The sequence below is a fragment of the Mandrillus leucophaeus genome, unplaced genomic scaffold (genome assembly GCF_000951045.1).
Source record: "Mandrillus leucophaeus isolate KB7577 unplaced genomic scaffold, Mleu.le_1.0 Scaffold238, whole genome shotgun sequence".
In the NCBI taxonomy this organism is placed as follows: Eukaryota; Metazoa; Chordata; class Mammalia; order Primates; family Cercopithecidae; genus Mandrillus; species Mandrillus leucophaeus.
The window spans coordinates 1,189,719-1,203,743 of record NW_012102454.1 but is presented as its reverse complement, the minus strand read 5'-3'; the positions used below and the strand labels follow the sequence as shown (position 1 = coordinate 1,203,743).

General features: G+C 42.8%; 1 protein-coding gene across 2 annotated transcripts in view; it reads left to right on the top strand.

Moving 5' to 3' along the window:
- The window catches only part of UBA2 (ubiquitin-like modifier activating enzyme 2), a 58,944-nt gene extending 46,034 nt beyond the window's left edge, over window positions 1-12,910 (top strand). For both annotated transcript variants that reach the window (XM_011982305.1, XM_011982304.1), the window contains exons 13-17: window positions 2,177-2,332; window positions 3,880-3,976; window positions 7,403-7,508; window positions 9,891-10,027; window positions 12,060-12,910. In XM_011982305.1, the coding sequence (XP_011837695.1) occupies window positions 2,177-2,332; window positions 3,880-3,976; window positions 7,403-7,508; window positions 9,891-10,027; window positions 12,060-12,241 (678 nt within the window). In that variant the 3' untranslated portion in view covers window positions 12,242-12,910. The remainder of the gene's footprint in view (window positions 1-2,176; window positions 2,333-3,879; window positions 3,977-7,402; window positions 7,509-9,890; window positions 10,028-12,059) is intronic.
- The last annotated feature ends 1,115 nt before the right edge of the window (window positions 12,911-14,025 follow it).

The window sequence follows — 14,025 nt, the reverse complement described above, 5'->3', positions numbered from 1 at the left end:
TTTTCTGAGACGGAACCTCACTGTCACTCATACTGGAGTACAGTGGTGTGATCTTGGCTCACTGCAACCTCCACCTCCTGGGTTCCAGCGATTCTCCTGCCTCAGCCTCCCGAGTAGCTGGGATTACTGGCACATGCCACCACACATGGCTAAGTTTTGTATTTTAAGTAGAGATGGTGTTTCAGCGTGTTGCCCAGGTTGTTCTCAAACTCCTATTCTCAAATGATCCGCCCTCCTTAGCCTCCCAAAGTGATGGGATTACAGGTGTGAGCTACTGCGCGCAGCCTCGATGCATTCTTAAAATATTATATTTTCATGAAATTTCAGTTTGAAGGAACAGAATCAGATTGTCCAGTCTGTCGTTTCTACTTAAACTTTTATTGTATATATTTTTAATTTCTAATAACTTTATTTTTGGGTATCTGTTTTTTTGAGATGGAGTCTTGCTCCGTCACCCAGGCTGGAGTGCAGTGGCGCAGTCTCAGCTCACTGCAACCTCCACCTCCCAACTTCAAGCGATTCTCCTGTCTCAGCCTCCCCAGTAGCTTGGACTACAGGCGGGCGCCACCATGCCTGGCTAATTTTTGTAGTTTTAGGAGAGAGACGGGGTTTTACCACGTTAGCCAGGCTGGTCTCGAACTCCTGACCTCAGGTGATCTGCCCGCATTGGCCTCCTAAAGGGCTAGAATTACAGGCATGTACAAACTACTGAACTTATTAAAATGTATGTTATTTCCCATCACATCCTTCTGGTTTCTTTGCCTGCTTAGCTCCATGTCACTCTTGGACTATTAATATTAATATATCTGGCCAGGCACAATGGCTCACGCCTGTAATCCCAGCTCTTTGGGAGGCCAAGGTGGGCGGATCACCTGAGGTCGGAAGTTCGAGACCAGTCTTACTAATGTGGAGAAACCTGGTCTCTACTAAAATATATATATATAAATAAAATTAGCCGGGCATGGTGGCGCAAGTTTGTAATCCCAGCTCCTCGGGAGGCCGAGGCAGGAGAATCACTTGAACTCAGGAGGCGAAGTTGCAGTGAGCTGAGATCGCACCATTGCACTCCAGCCCAGGCAACAAGAGTGAAACTCTGTCTCAAAAGAAAAAAAAGTAATATATCTGGATTTCATTTGTTTACATTTGTAAATGAATTCCAGCATGGATTAATGTTAGCCCAGGTATTAATCGTGGTAGCAATTGCTTTTATTGTCAGTTTCCCTGAGCACACTTACCTTCCCAGTGAAGCCCAAAATCAAACAAATCTTTCTGCCTCTGTAGCCTGCTTGGCCTGGGCAGTTTGCTTCTAGCCCTTCTACCTGCTAGTATTCATTGTAGGGAGAAGCTATTTTACAGAGGAGGGCTTTAGTGTCTCTTGAGGGATTTAGTTCTGTATGCTCGGGGGAATCCATAGAGTACTCCTTTAGAATTCATTCCTCTTAGCAGACTTAACACTACATTGTAGTCACAAGATAAAGGTTCGTGTCTCAACTTCTTATCTTCTGACATTTGTTGTTTGTGTTGGATCTTGCTAGTGTTTTCCAAACTTTAGTAGTAGCAGGAACTTGGAGCTTTTCTTAATTTCAATGTAATTTTTATATCTGCCTTGGTTCTTAATTATTTTTTTGTTTAGTATTAGAGGAATGGTAAATAGGTACATATACTGCCAGAAATACGTTATTTTTTTCCCTCATTATATAAATGTTATTATAATCAGAAAATTTGGGAAGGCAGTGACGTTGATTCTAGACATCTGTGAAAGGCATTATTGTTAACTGGAGAAATGAATGTGTTGGTCTTGTCATGAGATTACTTGGTTGATAAGAATAGCCTCAGGGAGGGACACCAGCAGCTGATACAATGAAGGCACCACAGATGAGCATGCCTCTGCCCTTACTCTTGCTAAATTAGGTTGCAGAAGAACACGGAGTGTTATATAATACAAGGAGATGTCTTTTCAGCAAGGCTAGCAAGCCTGGCCTTTAGCTGATTAGAAAAGAAGGTTGAAAAACTAGACTCCTAAAAAGCTCATGATTTTCCTGATCCATTTTGCCATCTGGAAGGGAATTTTTAAGTCATTTTTTATTGGATATCTGGTAAACGCAATTTTAGATTGTATGGTATATAAAATTATAGCACACGTTTCTGATTTCTGCCTGTTATTTCTCCTCCAAAGATTTTTTTGAATAAACAACCAAACCCAAGAAAGAAGCTTCTTGTGCCTTGTGCACTGGATCCTCCCAACCCCAATTGTTACGTATGTGCCAGCAAGCCAGAGGTGACTGTGCGGCTGAATGTCCATAAAGTGACTGTTCTCACCTTACAAGACAAGGTCAGTGCAAGGCCTGGGTCTCTTTTCCTTTTGCTTTTACAGTATTACTGTGATAACAAGGGAACACTAGCTAGTGACTCTGAAAAGGTCCGACTGCAGAGATGTGTTGCTGTGATTTCCTGGGTTATTTTGCCTTCTGGATACCTGCAGGCTTTTCTGTCTGTGGTTCCAGAGTAAGTGCCTCACATCCCAGAACGGAGTGGGAGTATTTGACTGGAATCTGCAGCACAGTGGTGGCACAGTATCACTGCAAGCAGAGGACATCTTTGCTCTTTGCTTCCCAGACAGTGGGTAAATTCTGTATTTTTTGACAAATAACAGGTATCCTTGAATGGTCCTCACTGTGGCAGTGAGCAGATAAGTATTTGCATGCAGTGCAAAGTTTGCATTTCCAGTACAGCAAAGCCCCAGTTACCAGCTTTGTATTAAAGGGTATAAGTCATTTGCAGAGTTTTGGGTTCTCTGCATGCTGGACAGTGCCCACTCCCAGCAAATTTGGGGGCTTTTGTTATTTCTGAGGTCTGAGTTGAGAGTTGGTGGTGGTACACACTTAACTAATATGACCTGATTCTGGTGTGGTAAGTTAGTCCCTGAGGACATGGAGCATGTGCACACCTGGGTTCACCTCTGGAGCTGAAGTGAGGGAAGAAATGGGGATTTAGGACATGGTCTGGTCCTTAAGTTCCTGTTAAATTGGCTATATTTGTGTATTAGGGAGGTTTTCTTGTTTTATGACCCAAAAGTGTCACTTTCCACTTTGAGATCACTTCATGTTGTTCTCTGGTTGTGACCATCATAATGCTACATATTTACATGCCTCTTGAGAGAGGAGGAAGCGGCCCTTCTCAAATAGCAGTGCTGCCTGATAGGGAATGGCCTTTCTTCCAGAAACTGGTTACGCAGGACGGATTGATTTGAGCTTATGTTTTGGTCAGGGAAGTGGCAGGTACAACAGAGGGTGGTTGCCCTAGTTTCTTTTCTAGAAAATAATTATCTTTGGTATCTCCTGATTCTTGAGCTTAAAGGTAATTCCTCTATTTGTAGGATACTTAGACCTATAGAGAGTTCCTCCTTTTTTCCTTCTTTTTTAGGAGCTGGTAGGATTTAACAGAATATTATCACTTCTCTAAATGCATGGAATGGGGAGGCTTATCTGAGAGTCAGGTTAATGAGAAATGATTCCATCTATCAAACCCCTGCCATTACAGGGTTGGCACAGAGACTGAAATGAAATATGTCAAGTGTGTGTAGCTCACTACCTAATCTGCAGGGAAAGACAAAGTAGCAGGAGCCGGCCAGGGAGTTCCTAGTCCCCTGTTGGGATGAAGCTGGATCTGATCCGCATCAGTGGTCAGATGCGGGGATGGGACTCAGGTGAATCCTCACGGCTTTCCTGCTTGCTCTAAGGGATCTTGAAGAGTGACTTGGCCGGTTTCCAATAAATCGAAGGGGAAAGTAAGAGCCTTTATAGAAGTCTAGGATTTCTTATGATCTTTAATTACCTACGTTAATATTTTGAATCCTTTTTTTTTTTTTTTTTTTTTTAGATAGTGAAAGAAAAATTTGCTATGGTAGCACCAGATGTCCAAATTGAAGATGGGAAAGGAACAATCCTAATATCTTCCGAAGAGGGAGAGACGGAAGGTATCATACGTTGCATTTATTCACTCCTCTCATTGAGGAGACTGCTTAAAGGAAAGAGTGCACATTAGTTGATTCATTTACTGTATATGATACTCAGTATTACAGAGAGTGGCAGTGTTTGGTCATGGAGGTGCTCTTTCAAGGTGACATTGCTGGGGGTCATCACACTTCCATGTTTGGGAGCTCCATGTCAGACATTTGCAGTGACTGCAGTGCTCTTGTCCACTTCCAAGGAACCTCCTTGCCGGTATCATGGATCCTGGGAGCTAACCTTGTGATGAGAAGACTGTTCTTTCCGTCAAATCACAATGGGGAGGGTTCTAAGGCATTTGGAGATTTTTCTCCAAGAGTGGGCAAGCCTTGGTAGCCTGTTCCTTCTATATAGCAGAAAGATTATTGAAATTCAGTGCCCAGTTTTGGCTTTCTGATCTTTCCTTTGAAAAGTTCAAGCAGGTCATCCCTTTTGCTGATGCATTTGCTATACAAGGTACAATATATTTGATTCTGTTGAAGCTTTCATAGTAAGAATTGCGTCGTAGTTATTCCTCCTTCAGACTGTACTCGTTGATCCTGTACCTCCTCAGTCACTTTTGCAGCTCATTTGGGTTGCTGTTCTCGTTTTTCCATGTCCCAGTTTTTGCCAGTGTACTGTTATTTTCAAAGGTTCTAGGCCCTGTGTTTTCCCTGTATATTGAGTTAATTCATACCTATTTGTCCATTGGTCATTTATTCATACTTTGCGATCCAGATGTTAAGGCTTTAAATGCAGGTTTAGTGTCAGGGTTCTTCTTGGTTGTAGTTGCTTGTTGAGAAATTGTTTGGGCTATTAGGTCATGTGTAATTGGAGGCCATGTTTTGGCTGTGTGGTGCTCTATTTTAGGAGTCTACTTGAGTATTCAAGCCTTATTCTAGCCAGCTGACTTTTTTAAAAAAGTCTGTCTGTGATTATATGCTGTCCCTTAGTTGTAGCCAGCACTTTCAAATGCTAGCTTAAAAATGGAAACTGGTCAGGAATCTCAGTGGCTTCTCAGTGTGACCGTTCTGTACAGAAATACATGTGGTTTGGAGGGTGAGACAGCACTTATCAGAATATGTGTGGAGTCCTGTATGACAGGCATAGTTTTGGGTATTCATAAGTCAAGGATGAGTAAGACAACAGACCTTGGCTTGAAGTGCCTTGCGGCCTGGAAGGAGAAGGGAGGTTGTCAACAGCTGAATTCAGCATAGTCCAAGGAAAACTGTAGAAAGAGTGTGTACACAGTACAAATCTAAGGAAAGTATACTCAGCTTTGTGAAAGGGAGGGGGAGTAATAGGAGAGAGAGGGCCCTTGGGTCAGTTTTTGAAGAAATAGTTGGGACTCACTGGACAAGGAAGAGAGCATTTAGACAGAATGAACATCTGTCTGCAAAGGTGTGAGCTTGTGAAACAACCTAAACTGCCTTGGGAGTGGCCCATTATTTGGTTTCACTGGAAGCTGGGGTGCTGAGGGGTTGGCAGCAGTGGTGAGGTTGGAGTCTCTCTTGTCATACGTGCACTGTGTGTCTTCCTCCTCTCCCTTGACCCCTACCCTCCAGAGGAAGGGGCAGTATTTCACTGCCACCTGCCACCAGGGTTTAAACAGGGGAGTAGCAGGGAGCTAGTTAGGGAGGAGGGGATTGAGGGATTTTTACTAAGGCAGTGGCAGGTGATAGATTTGAGATTCTCAAAGTCAGAACTTGGAGCCCAGTTGAGGAATAGCCTTACAACGTTAGCAGCGTTGTTAGGCCAGCACAAGATTTCACAGGTGATGCTAAATCACCAAAATAAGAACCCATATTAATTGGTTTTCCTTTTGAATGTGATGGTTCCAAGAGGTTTGCAGTCAGTGGAGATGTGTGAAAGGGCTTGGAGGTGGAAATCTGGGTAAGAATGCCAAGGGCATTCCTGGTGATAAAAATGGTAAAGCAGGCAACAGATCTGGAAAAGAACTAGGAGAAACCGTTAGTATGTTCTGGGTGTCAGTGTAGGGAAAACCTTTCTAAACGTTTTCCTTATAAACGATGAAATAAATGTTAAAAAAAAAACAGACAAAAAAGAAGGGGATTGAAAATTGAGGTTATATAGAAAATTGGGCTTGGTGCGGTGGCTCACACCTCTAATCCTAGCACTTTGAGGGGCTGAAGCGGGCAGATCACTTGAGGCCAGGAGTTTGAGACCAGCCTGGCCAACATGGCAAAACCTTATCTCTTGTAAAAATGCAAAAATTAGGCCGGGCATTGTGGCTGTAATCCCAGCACTTTGGGAGGCTGAGGTGGGTGGGTCACACCTGAGATCAGGAGTTTGAGACCAGCTTGGCCAATATCGCAAAACCCCGTCTCTACTAACAATACAAAAATTAGCCAGGCATGGTAGTGGTTGCGTGTAATCCCAGCTACTCAGGAGGCTGAGGTGGGAGAATCGCTTGAACCTGGGAGGTGGAGGTTGCAGTGAGCCAAGATGGTGCCACTGCACTCCAGCTTGGGTAACAGAGCAAGACTCTGTCTCCAAAAAAAAAAAAAAAAAAATTTTAGCTAGGCATGGTGGTGCACACCTGTAGTCCCAGCTACTCTGGAGGCTGAGGTGGGAAGACCACTCAAGCCTGGGATACACTCCGGCTTGCGTAACACAGTGAGACCCTGTCTTAAAAAAAAATTGATTTGAATGGGGAAAAGTTTTCAGAATTTCTCAGTCTGGTCCCCTTGAAGTAGTTTCGGTAGTTAAGTGTTTTAAGACTGAATTCCCAGTGTTTTAATGTTTTAGGGTGCTAGGGCCTCCATAACAAATACCACAGCCCAGGTTGCTTAAACAATACATTCTCACAGTTCTGGAGGCTGGAAGACCAAGATGAAGGTGCTGGCAGGTTTGGTTTATTTTAAAGCCTCTCTCCTTTGCTTGCAGATAGCTGCCTTTCTGTTGTGTCACATAGCCTTTCCTCTAGGGGTGCACATCCCTGATGTCTGTTCAGATTTCGCGATTGATTGATTGATTGATTGGAGACAGAGTCTTAAAAAAAAATTTTGTTGCTCTGTTGCCCAGCAGGCTGGAGTGCAGTGGTGCAATCACTACAACTCTTGGGCTTCAGGAATCAATCCTGCTTTGGCCTCCCAAAGTGCTGAGATTATAGGTGTGAGCCACTGTGCCTGCCTTCCTCCTTCTATAAGGACATCAGTTAGATCAGATTACAGCCCACCCTACTGGCCCCATTTAAATTTAATCATTCCTTTAAAAAGTCCTGTCTCCAAATACAATCACATTCTCAGATACTAGGGATTAGGGTTTCAAGCTTTGGATTTTGGTGGATGGGACACAATTCAGCCCCATAACAGAGGTTTAGCTTTTTAAAAAACAAACCTGACTGCTCTATGAAGATGTAACTGAACTATCTAAATTATTTTCACATTTCCTAGCTAATAATCACAAGAAGTTGTCAGAATTTGGAATTAGAAATGGCAGCCGGCTTCAAGCAGATGACTTCCTCCAGGACTATACTTTATTGATCAACATCCTTCATAGGTAAGAGCTACTAATATTTTAATTGTAAGAAATTATTTGAATATATAAACTTTAGAGGAAATGGAGGAAAAGTGTTTTCTTATCCTTAAACCCTGCTGTTCATTTGAAACTGTATCGTATATTTGGTCGAGTTGGTCACTGAGTTCTGTGATGTTTGACCAACAGGAAAATTTGGGGAATCAGAAATTGGCAGGGTGTGGTGGCTTACGCCTGTAATCCCAGCACTTTGGTAGGCTGAGGCAGGTGGATCACCTGAGGTCAGGAGTTCAAGGCCAACGTGGTGAAACCCCGTCTCTGCTAAAAATGCGAAAATTAACCAGGCATAGTGGCAGGCGCCTGTAGTCCCAGCTACTTGGGAGGCTAAGGTAGGAGAATCCCTTGAACCCGGGAGGTGGAGGTTGCAGTTCACCGGGATTGTGCCATTGCACTCCAACCTGGGCAACAGAGTGCGACTCCAACTTAAAAAAACAAACAAACCCAGAAATAAAAGAAATAAGCAAAAAATGTTTAAGAGTAACTGTCATCAGTAGTGGCTGATCAGGAAGAGCTAGAGTCCAGGTGTTTGAACAGTTTAAACAGAGGCGAATTCATTATAGTAATTAAACTGGAATAAAATTATTAATTGTTTTTCAAGTTTCTCTAGAAAAAAGTAGTATTTCTCCCATAAAACAAATCATTTCGTTTGTGATTTTGTGACAATAGCAAAAGAATATTGGGAATTGTCTGTACTGGCCAGGCACAGTGGCTCACACCTGTAATCCCAGTACTTTGGGAGGTCAAGGTGGGTGGGTCACCTGAGGTCAGGAGTTTGAGACCAGCCTGCCCAAAGGCTGGTGGTGGCGCACGCCTGTAATCCCAAAAACTTAGGCTGAGGCAGGAGATCACTTGAACCTGGGAGGCAGAGGTTGCAGTGAGCCAAGATTGCGCCATTGCACTCCAGGCTGGGTGACAAGAGCAAAACTCCATCTCAAAAAAAAAAAAAAAAGAATTGTACAGATTCCTGAGTCTATAGCACAGTTAAGGGAGACATGGTATCTTACCATGTCTGCTTATATATTCATGTGTTGACCAGGTTGCATTTTTGTTAATGCTCACTGACGTGGTGGAACTGAGCCTGACTTGGGGTTTTTGGGTAGCATCTAACAAACAAAGGGTTTAGTGGTGCTGCCACCTGTGTCCAGTTATTTTGTCAGTATTTTCATGAGTATACAAACATGCATAGTGTTTGTGTGGCTATTTGGAGAGAACTGCATTTCATACTTTGTTTATAAAAAGCATAAAATGACAGGAAGGAGGCCAGGTTTGATGACTCATGTCTGTGATCCCAGCACTTTGGGAGGCTGAGGTGGCGGATCACGAGGTCAGGAGTTTGAGACTATCCTGAACAACATGGTGAAACCCCGTCTCTACTAAAAATACAAAAATTAGCTGGGTGTGGTGGCGTGTGCCTGTAATCCCAGCTACTCAGGAGGCTGAGGCAGGAGAATCATTTGAACCTGGGAGCCGAGGTTGCAGTGAGCCAAGATTGCGCCATTGCACTCCAGCCTGGGCAACAGAGCGAGACTCCGTCTCAAAAAAAAAAAAAAAAATGACAGGAAGGACTGAATGAGAGTTATTAGTAAGTAGTGTATTCACAGTTGTATAATGGAGTCAAAGCGGTCCTGCTTCAGTTGGACACTAGTTAGATGTAAGTGGCATGCTTGTTTTCACTTGTGAAAGAAAAGACAGTGGAAGGACATGTACAATGAAGTGGAAATACCACATGGTATCTAAAAGAAATACCACATGGTATCTAAAAGCTGCCTGTAATCCCAGCTGCTCGGGAGGCTGAGGCAGAAGAATAGCTTGAACCTGGGAGGCAGAGGTTGCAGTGAGCCGAGATCACGCTACTGCACTCCATAGTGGCTGAAGAAATCATGTCTAAGAGTTACTACTTTAGGCCACTGAGTTTTGGACTCAGTTTTCTGCTTTAGCAATAAAAGTTAATTTACTGTTTTAAAGAAACAAAAAACCAAAACCTTGCCCTGATTTGATAGTGCATGTAGATTATCACAGAAATTGTTGTGTACCGTCTTTTTTATTGTAAGTTTAGCTCTTTGAAAATTACAATCCAAGGTGGGTATGGTTGGCTCATGCCTGTAATCCCAGCACTTTAGGAGACCAAGGTGGAAGGATGGCTTGAGCCCAGGATTTCAAGACCAGCCTGGGCAACATTACGAGACCCTATCTCTAATTTTTTTTTAAAATAAAAATTAAAAAAAAAAATTAGGATCCACATATTTGGTGTGTACATAGTGTATGCTTTGAGGAACAACAGGATTTCTCTGGTGCTCCTTTGCTTTGTAAATAGTCATAGCAGTGACCTGTGTGATTTTCCTACAGTGAAGACCTAGGAAAGGATGTTGAATTTGAGGTTGTTGGTGATGCCCCGGAAAAAGTGGGACCCAAACAAGCTGAAGATGCTGCCAAAAGCATAACCAATGGCAGTGATGATGGAGCTCAGCCCTCTACCTCCACAGGTAAGTATGACCCCAGCCAGCAGGTTGTTAAACACCCACCAAGCAAGAATAAAAGCAAACTGATTATTAGGAACATTGACCATAAATCCATAAAACTACTAAAGGTGTGTATTGGTTTGGTATTGATTGTTGTAATGGAGTTTTGAATTTATGAACCATGAAGACATTTAAGGGCTGGGTGTGGTGGCTCACACCTGTAATCCCAGCGCTTTGAGAGGCCAAGATGGGAGTATTACTTGAGGCCAGGAGTTGGAGAACAGCCTAGGCAACACAGTGAGACCTCCATCTGTACAAAAAAAAAAAAATTAGCCAGGCATGGTAGCGCGTACCTGTAGTCTCAGCTACTCAGGAGGCTAGAGTGGTTCACTTGAACCCAGGAGTTCAACACTGCAGTGAGCCATGATCACACCACTGCACTCCAGCCTGGGCAACAGCAAGACCATGTCTCCAAAAAAAAAGAGTCATTTAAGGCGGGGCACAGTGGTTCATGCCTGTAATCCCAACACTTTGGGAGGCTGAGGCGGGCAGATTGCCTGAGCCCAGGAGTTCGACACCAACCTGGGCAACACGGTGAAACCCCATCTGTACTAAAAATACAAAAAATTAGCCAGGCATGGCAGCATACTCCTGTAGCCCCAGCTACTTGGGAAGCCGAGGCAGGAGAATCGCTTGAACCCGGGAGGCGGAGGTTGCAGTGAGCCGGGATTGCGCCACTGCACTCCAGCCTGGTTTACAGAGTGAGACTTCCACCTCAAAACAAACAAAAAGTCATTTAAGACTGGGGGAAATTCTTACGGAAATTTCTTACAGAAAATAAGAACACTTTGTTATTTTTTGTTAATTGGTTTTACAGTTTGAAATGATAGTTGACTAGTGCGCAGTCAGCCTATGTAGTAGCAGGTTGGGGTTTTGTATGCTTGTTTTATTTAGGAGCAATAAATCCATGCATCTGACTATTTTGAGTGAACAAATGCTTGGTAAGTATGGAATTTAGGCATGTTAGAGTTTCCTCGTCACCAATATGCCTTGGGTATAGTCCTTTCCCCTGGATTTCCAGTGCTGGTGCTTGGTATTTTTCCAAATTAACTGATTCTTTACTGTGTTCTGATTTGAATATTTACTCTGCTCCCTCTCTTCCTTTAGTTAGGAAACAAAAAGTTACCAAATTTTTACTTGTTTTCATTTCTTTGACCCTGTCTGTGGCATTCTTTGGAATATGTTTACTCTTGGCTCTAATGTTCTCTCGAGATTTTTGAAGATGAACATTCAGATTATGGCCTGGGTCATTGGTTCATAACCTGTTTTTTTTCCCCCTCACTGAAATTAGAAAGGTCCATCATCCTCCTTTGAGGAAGAGACTATATGGTAGATTTTCCAAAATCATAATTTGAAATGTACATTTATTGATTCTCTACTGTGGGTAGGTTTCCAGGGTTACAGCCATGAGTAAGGTAGGTATTCTGCCTTTGATTTTGTTGGACGAGGAGATAAAACCACCTTTAGTATCATTTTTGCATTGGGGATGGTTCCTGGCTTCATCCTCTGCTACTGTGTAAGCTTGGGAAGTCATTCACTGAGTTTCCTTTCCTGGAAAGCGGATAATCATGTGATCTTCTTTATAGGGTTGTGATGATTAAATGAGTTGTCATATGCACAGTGCTCAGAACAGTTCCTGGCACATTGTAAGTGCTGTATTGTTGTTGTTATTGTTACCACTACTACCATTATTAGAATATGTTCCCTCTGCTCTTCTATTGGAGAAGGTAGAGGTAGAATCAAGGATGTGTAATGGGTCCTTTGAGTTACATAATGCTTGTCACAATTTTTTGTTTTGATTAGAAAATAAATAGGTGCTTATTATATAAAAGATTTAAAACAGTATGGAAATACATGATGTGTAAAGTGAAAATGCAGCCATTCTTAAGTTTGGTGTATATTAGAAGAGTCAGCTTTCAATTACAGAAAATACTGGTGAGCACAAGTAACTCCCACGCTTTTACCCATTTTCTTTTTTCCTTTTTTCTGAAATAAGCTCAAGAGCAAGATGACGTTCTCATAGTTGATTCGGATGAAGAAGATTCTTCAAATAATGCTGACGTCAGTGAAGAAGAGAGAAGCCGCAAGAGGAAATTAGATGAGAAAGAGAATCTCAGTGCAAAGAGGTCACGTCTAGAACAGAAGGAAGAGCTTGATGATGTCATAGCATTAGATTGAACAGAAATGCCTCTAAACAGAACCCTCTTACTGTTTAGTTTATCTGGGCAGAACCAGATTGTTATGTCCTTTGTTCCAAAGGGAAAAAATTGACACCAGTGACTTGAAACTTATTCTGCTCCCTTTGAAAGCATTCTTTTTGCTAGAACTGTTAGACACATTGCAGTATGCTGTATTGAAAGTAGGAATATAGTTTAAAAACCCTTTGAACAAAGTGTATGCATAACCAGTCATGAGATAAAACAACACAATGCATGTTGCCTTTTTAATGTAAATACCCTTAGGTATCATTAATAGTTTCAAAATATTGTGGTTTAGTAAAGTTGATACCTGGTTATAAATATTATGCCTTTATTTTTGGCTAGAAGAAGAATTATTTTTAGCCTAGATCTAACCATTTTCATACTCTTAACTGATTGAAACAGATTGAAAGAAGTATCAAGTGCTATGCATTGAAACTTGTTTTTAAATGTTAAATGGCACTATGTATATTAATGTAAAACAATGTTAATTTACTCAAGTTTTCAGTTTGTACTGCCTGGTATGTCTGTGTAAGAAGCCAATTTTTGTGTATTGTTACAGTTTCAGGTTATTTATATTCGATGTTTTGTAAAACTCAAATAACGACTATACTTATGGACCAAATAAATGGCATCTGCATTCTTGTTACACATGCCTGCACAGTTTCTGTTTCTGCTGCCTTATATCTACTGCAGGAATGCCAAATTCTTTCCATTAAAAAAAGAACTCGGCCGGGCACAGTGGCTCACGCTTGTAATCCCAGCACTTTGGAAGGCTGAGGCAGGTAGATCACCTGAGGTCAGTAGTTCAAGACCAACCTGGCCAACATGGTGAAACCCCATCTCTACTTTAAAAAAAATTAGCCGGGTGTGGTGGCGGGCACCTGTAATTCCAGCTACTCAGGAGGCTGAGGCAGGAGAATTGCTTGAACCCGGGAGGCAGAGGTTGCAGTGAACCAAGATTGTGCCATTGCACTCCAGCCTGGGCGATGAGCAAAACTCCATCTCAAAAAAGGTTCAGAAGATCACTGTTTGCTATAGATGAGTACTTTGTTTTCTTTTTTCTTGGAGACTTCACAGGTAGGAAGAGTACTTTGTAAAATAAAGCTCTTCCTGTGTGTGGTGGTGGTGCACATACGTGTTCCAGCCACTCAGGAGGCTGAGGCAGGAGGATGGCTTGAGCACAGAAGTTCAAGGCCAGCCTGGGTAACATACCAAGAGCCTGTCTCCAAAAAATAAGTAAATAAAAGAAAGCTGCTAATGGCAGTGGGTGTTTTTTTATTTTATTTTATTTTATTGAGACGGGAGTCTCCCTCTGTGGCCCAGGCTGGAGTGTAGTGGCGCAGTCTCGGCTCACTGCAAGCTCCGCCTCCCAGGTTCATGCCATTCTCCTGCCTCAGCCTCCTGAGTAGCTGGGACTACAGGCACCCGCCACCGCGCCCAGCTAATTTTTTTGTATTTTTAGTAGAGACGGGGTTTCACCATATTAGCCAGGATGGTCTCGATCTCCTGACCTTGTGATCCTCCCGCCTTGGCCTCCCAAAGTGTTGGGATTACAGGTGTGAGCCACCGCTCCCGGCCTCGGCCATGGGTTTTTTGTTTGTTTTTGATATGAAGCCTGTCACGTTCGCCTGGCTGGAGTGCAATGATGCAATCCCAGCTCACTGCAACCTCTGCCTCCCGGGTTCAAGCAATTCTCCTGCCTCAGCCTCCCCTGTAGCTGGGATTACAGGCGCCCACTACCATGCTCGGCTAATTTTTTGT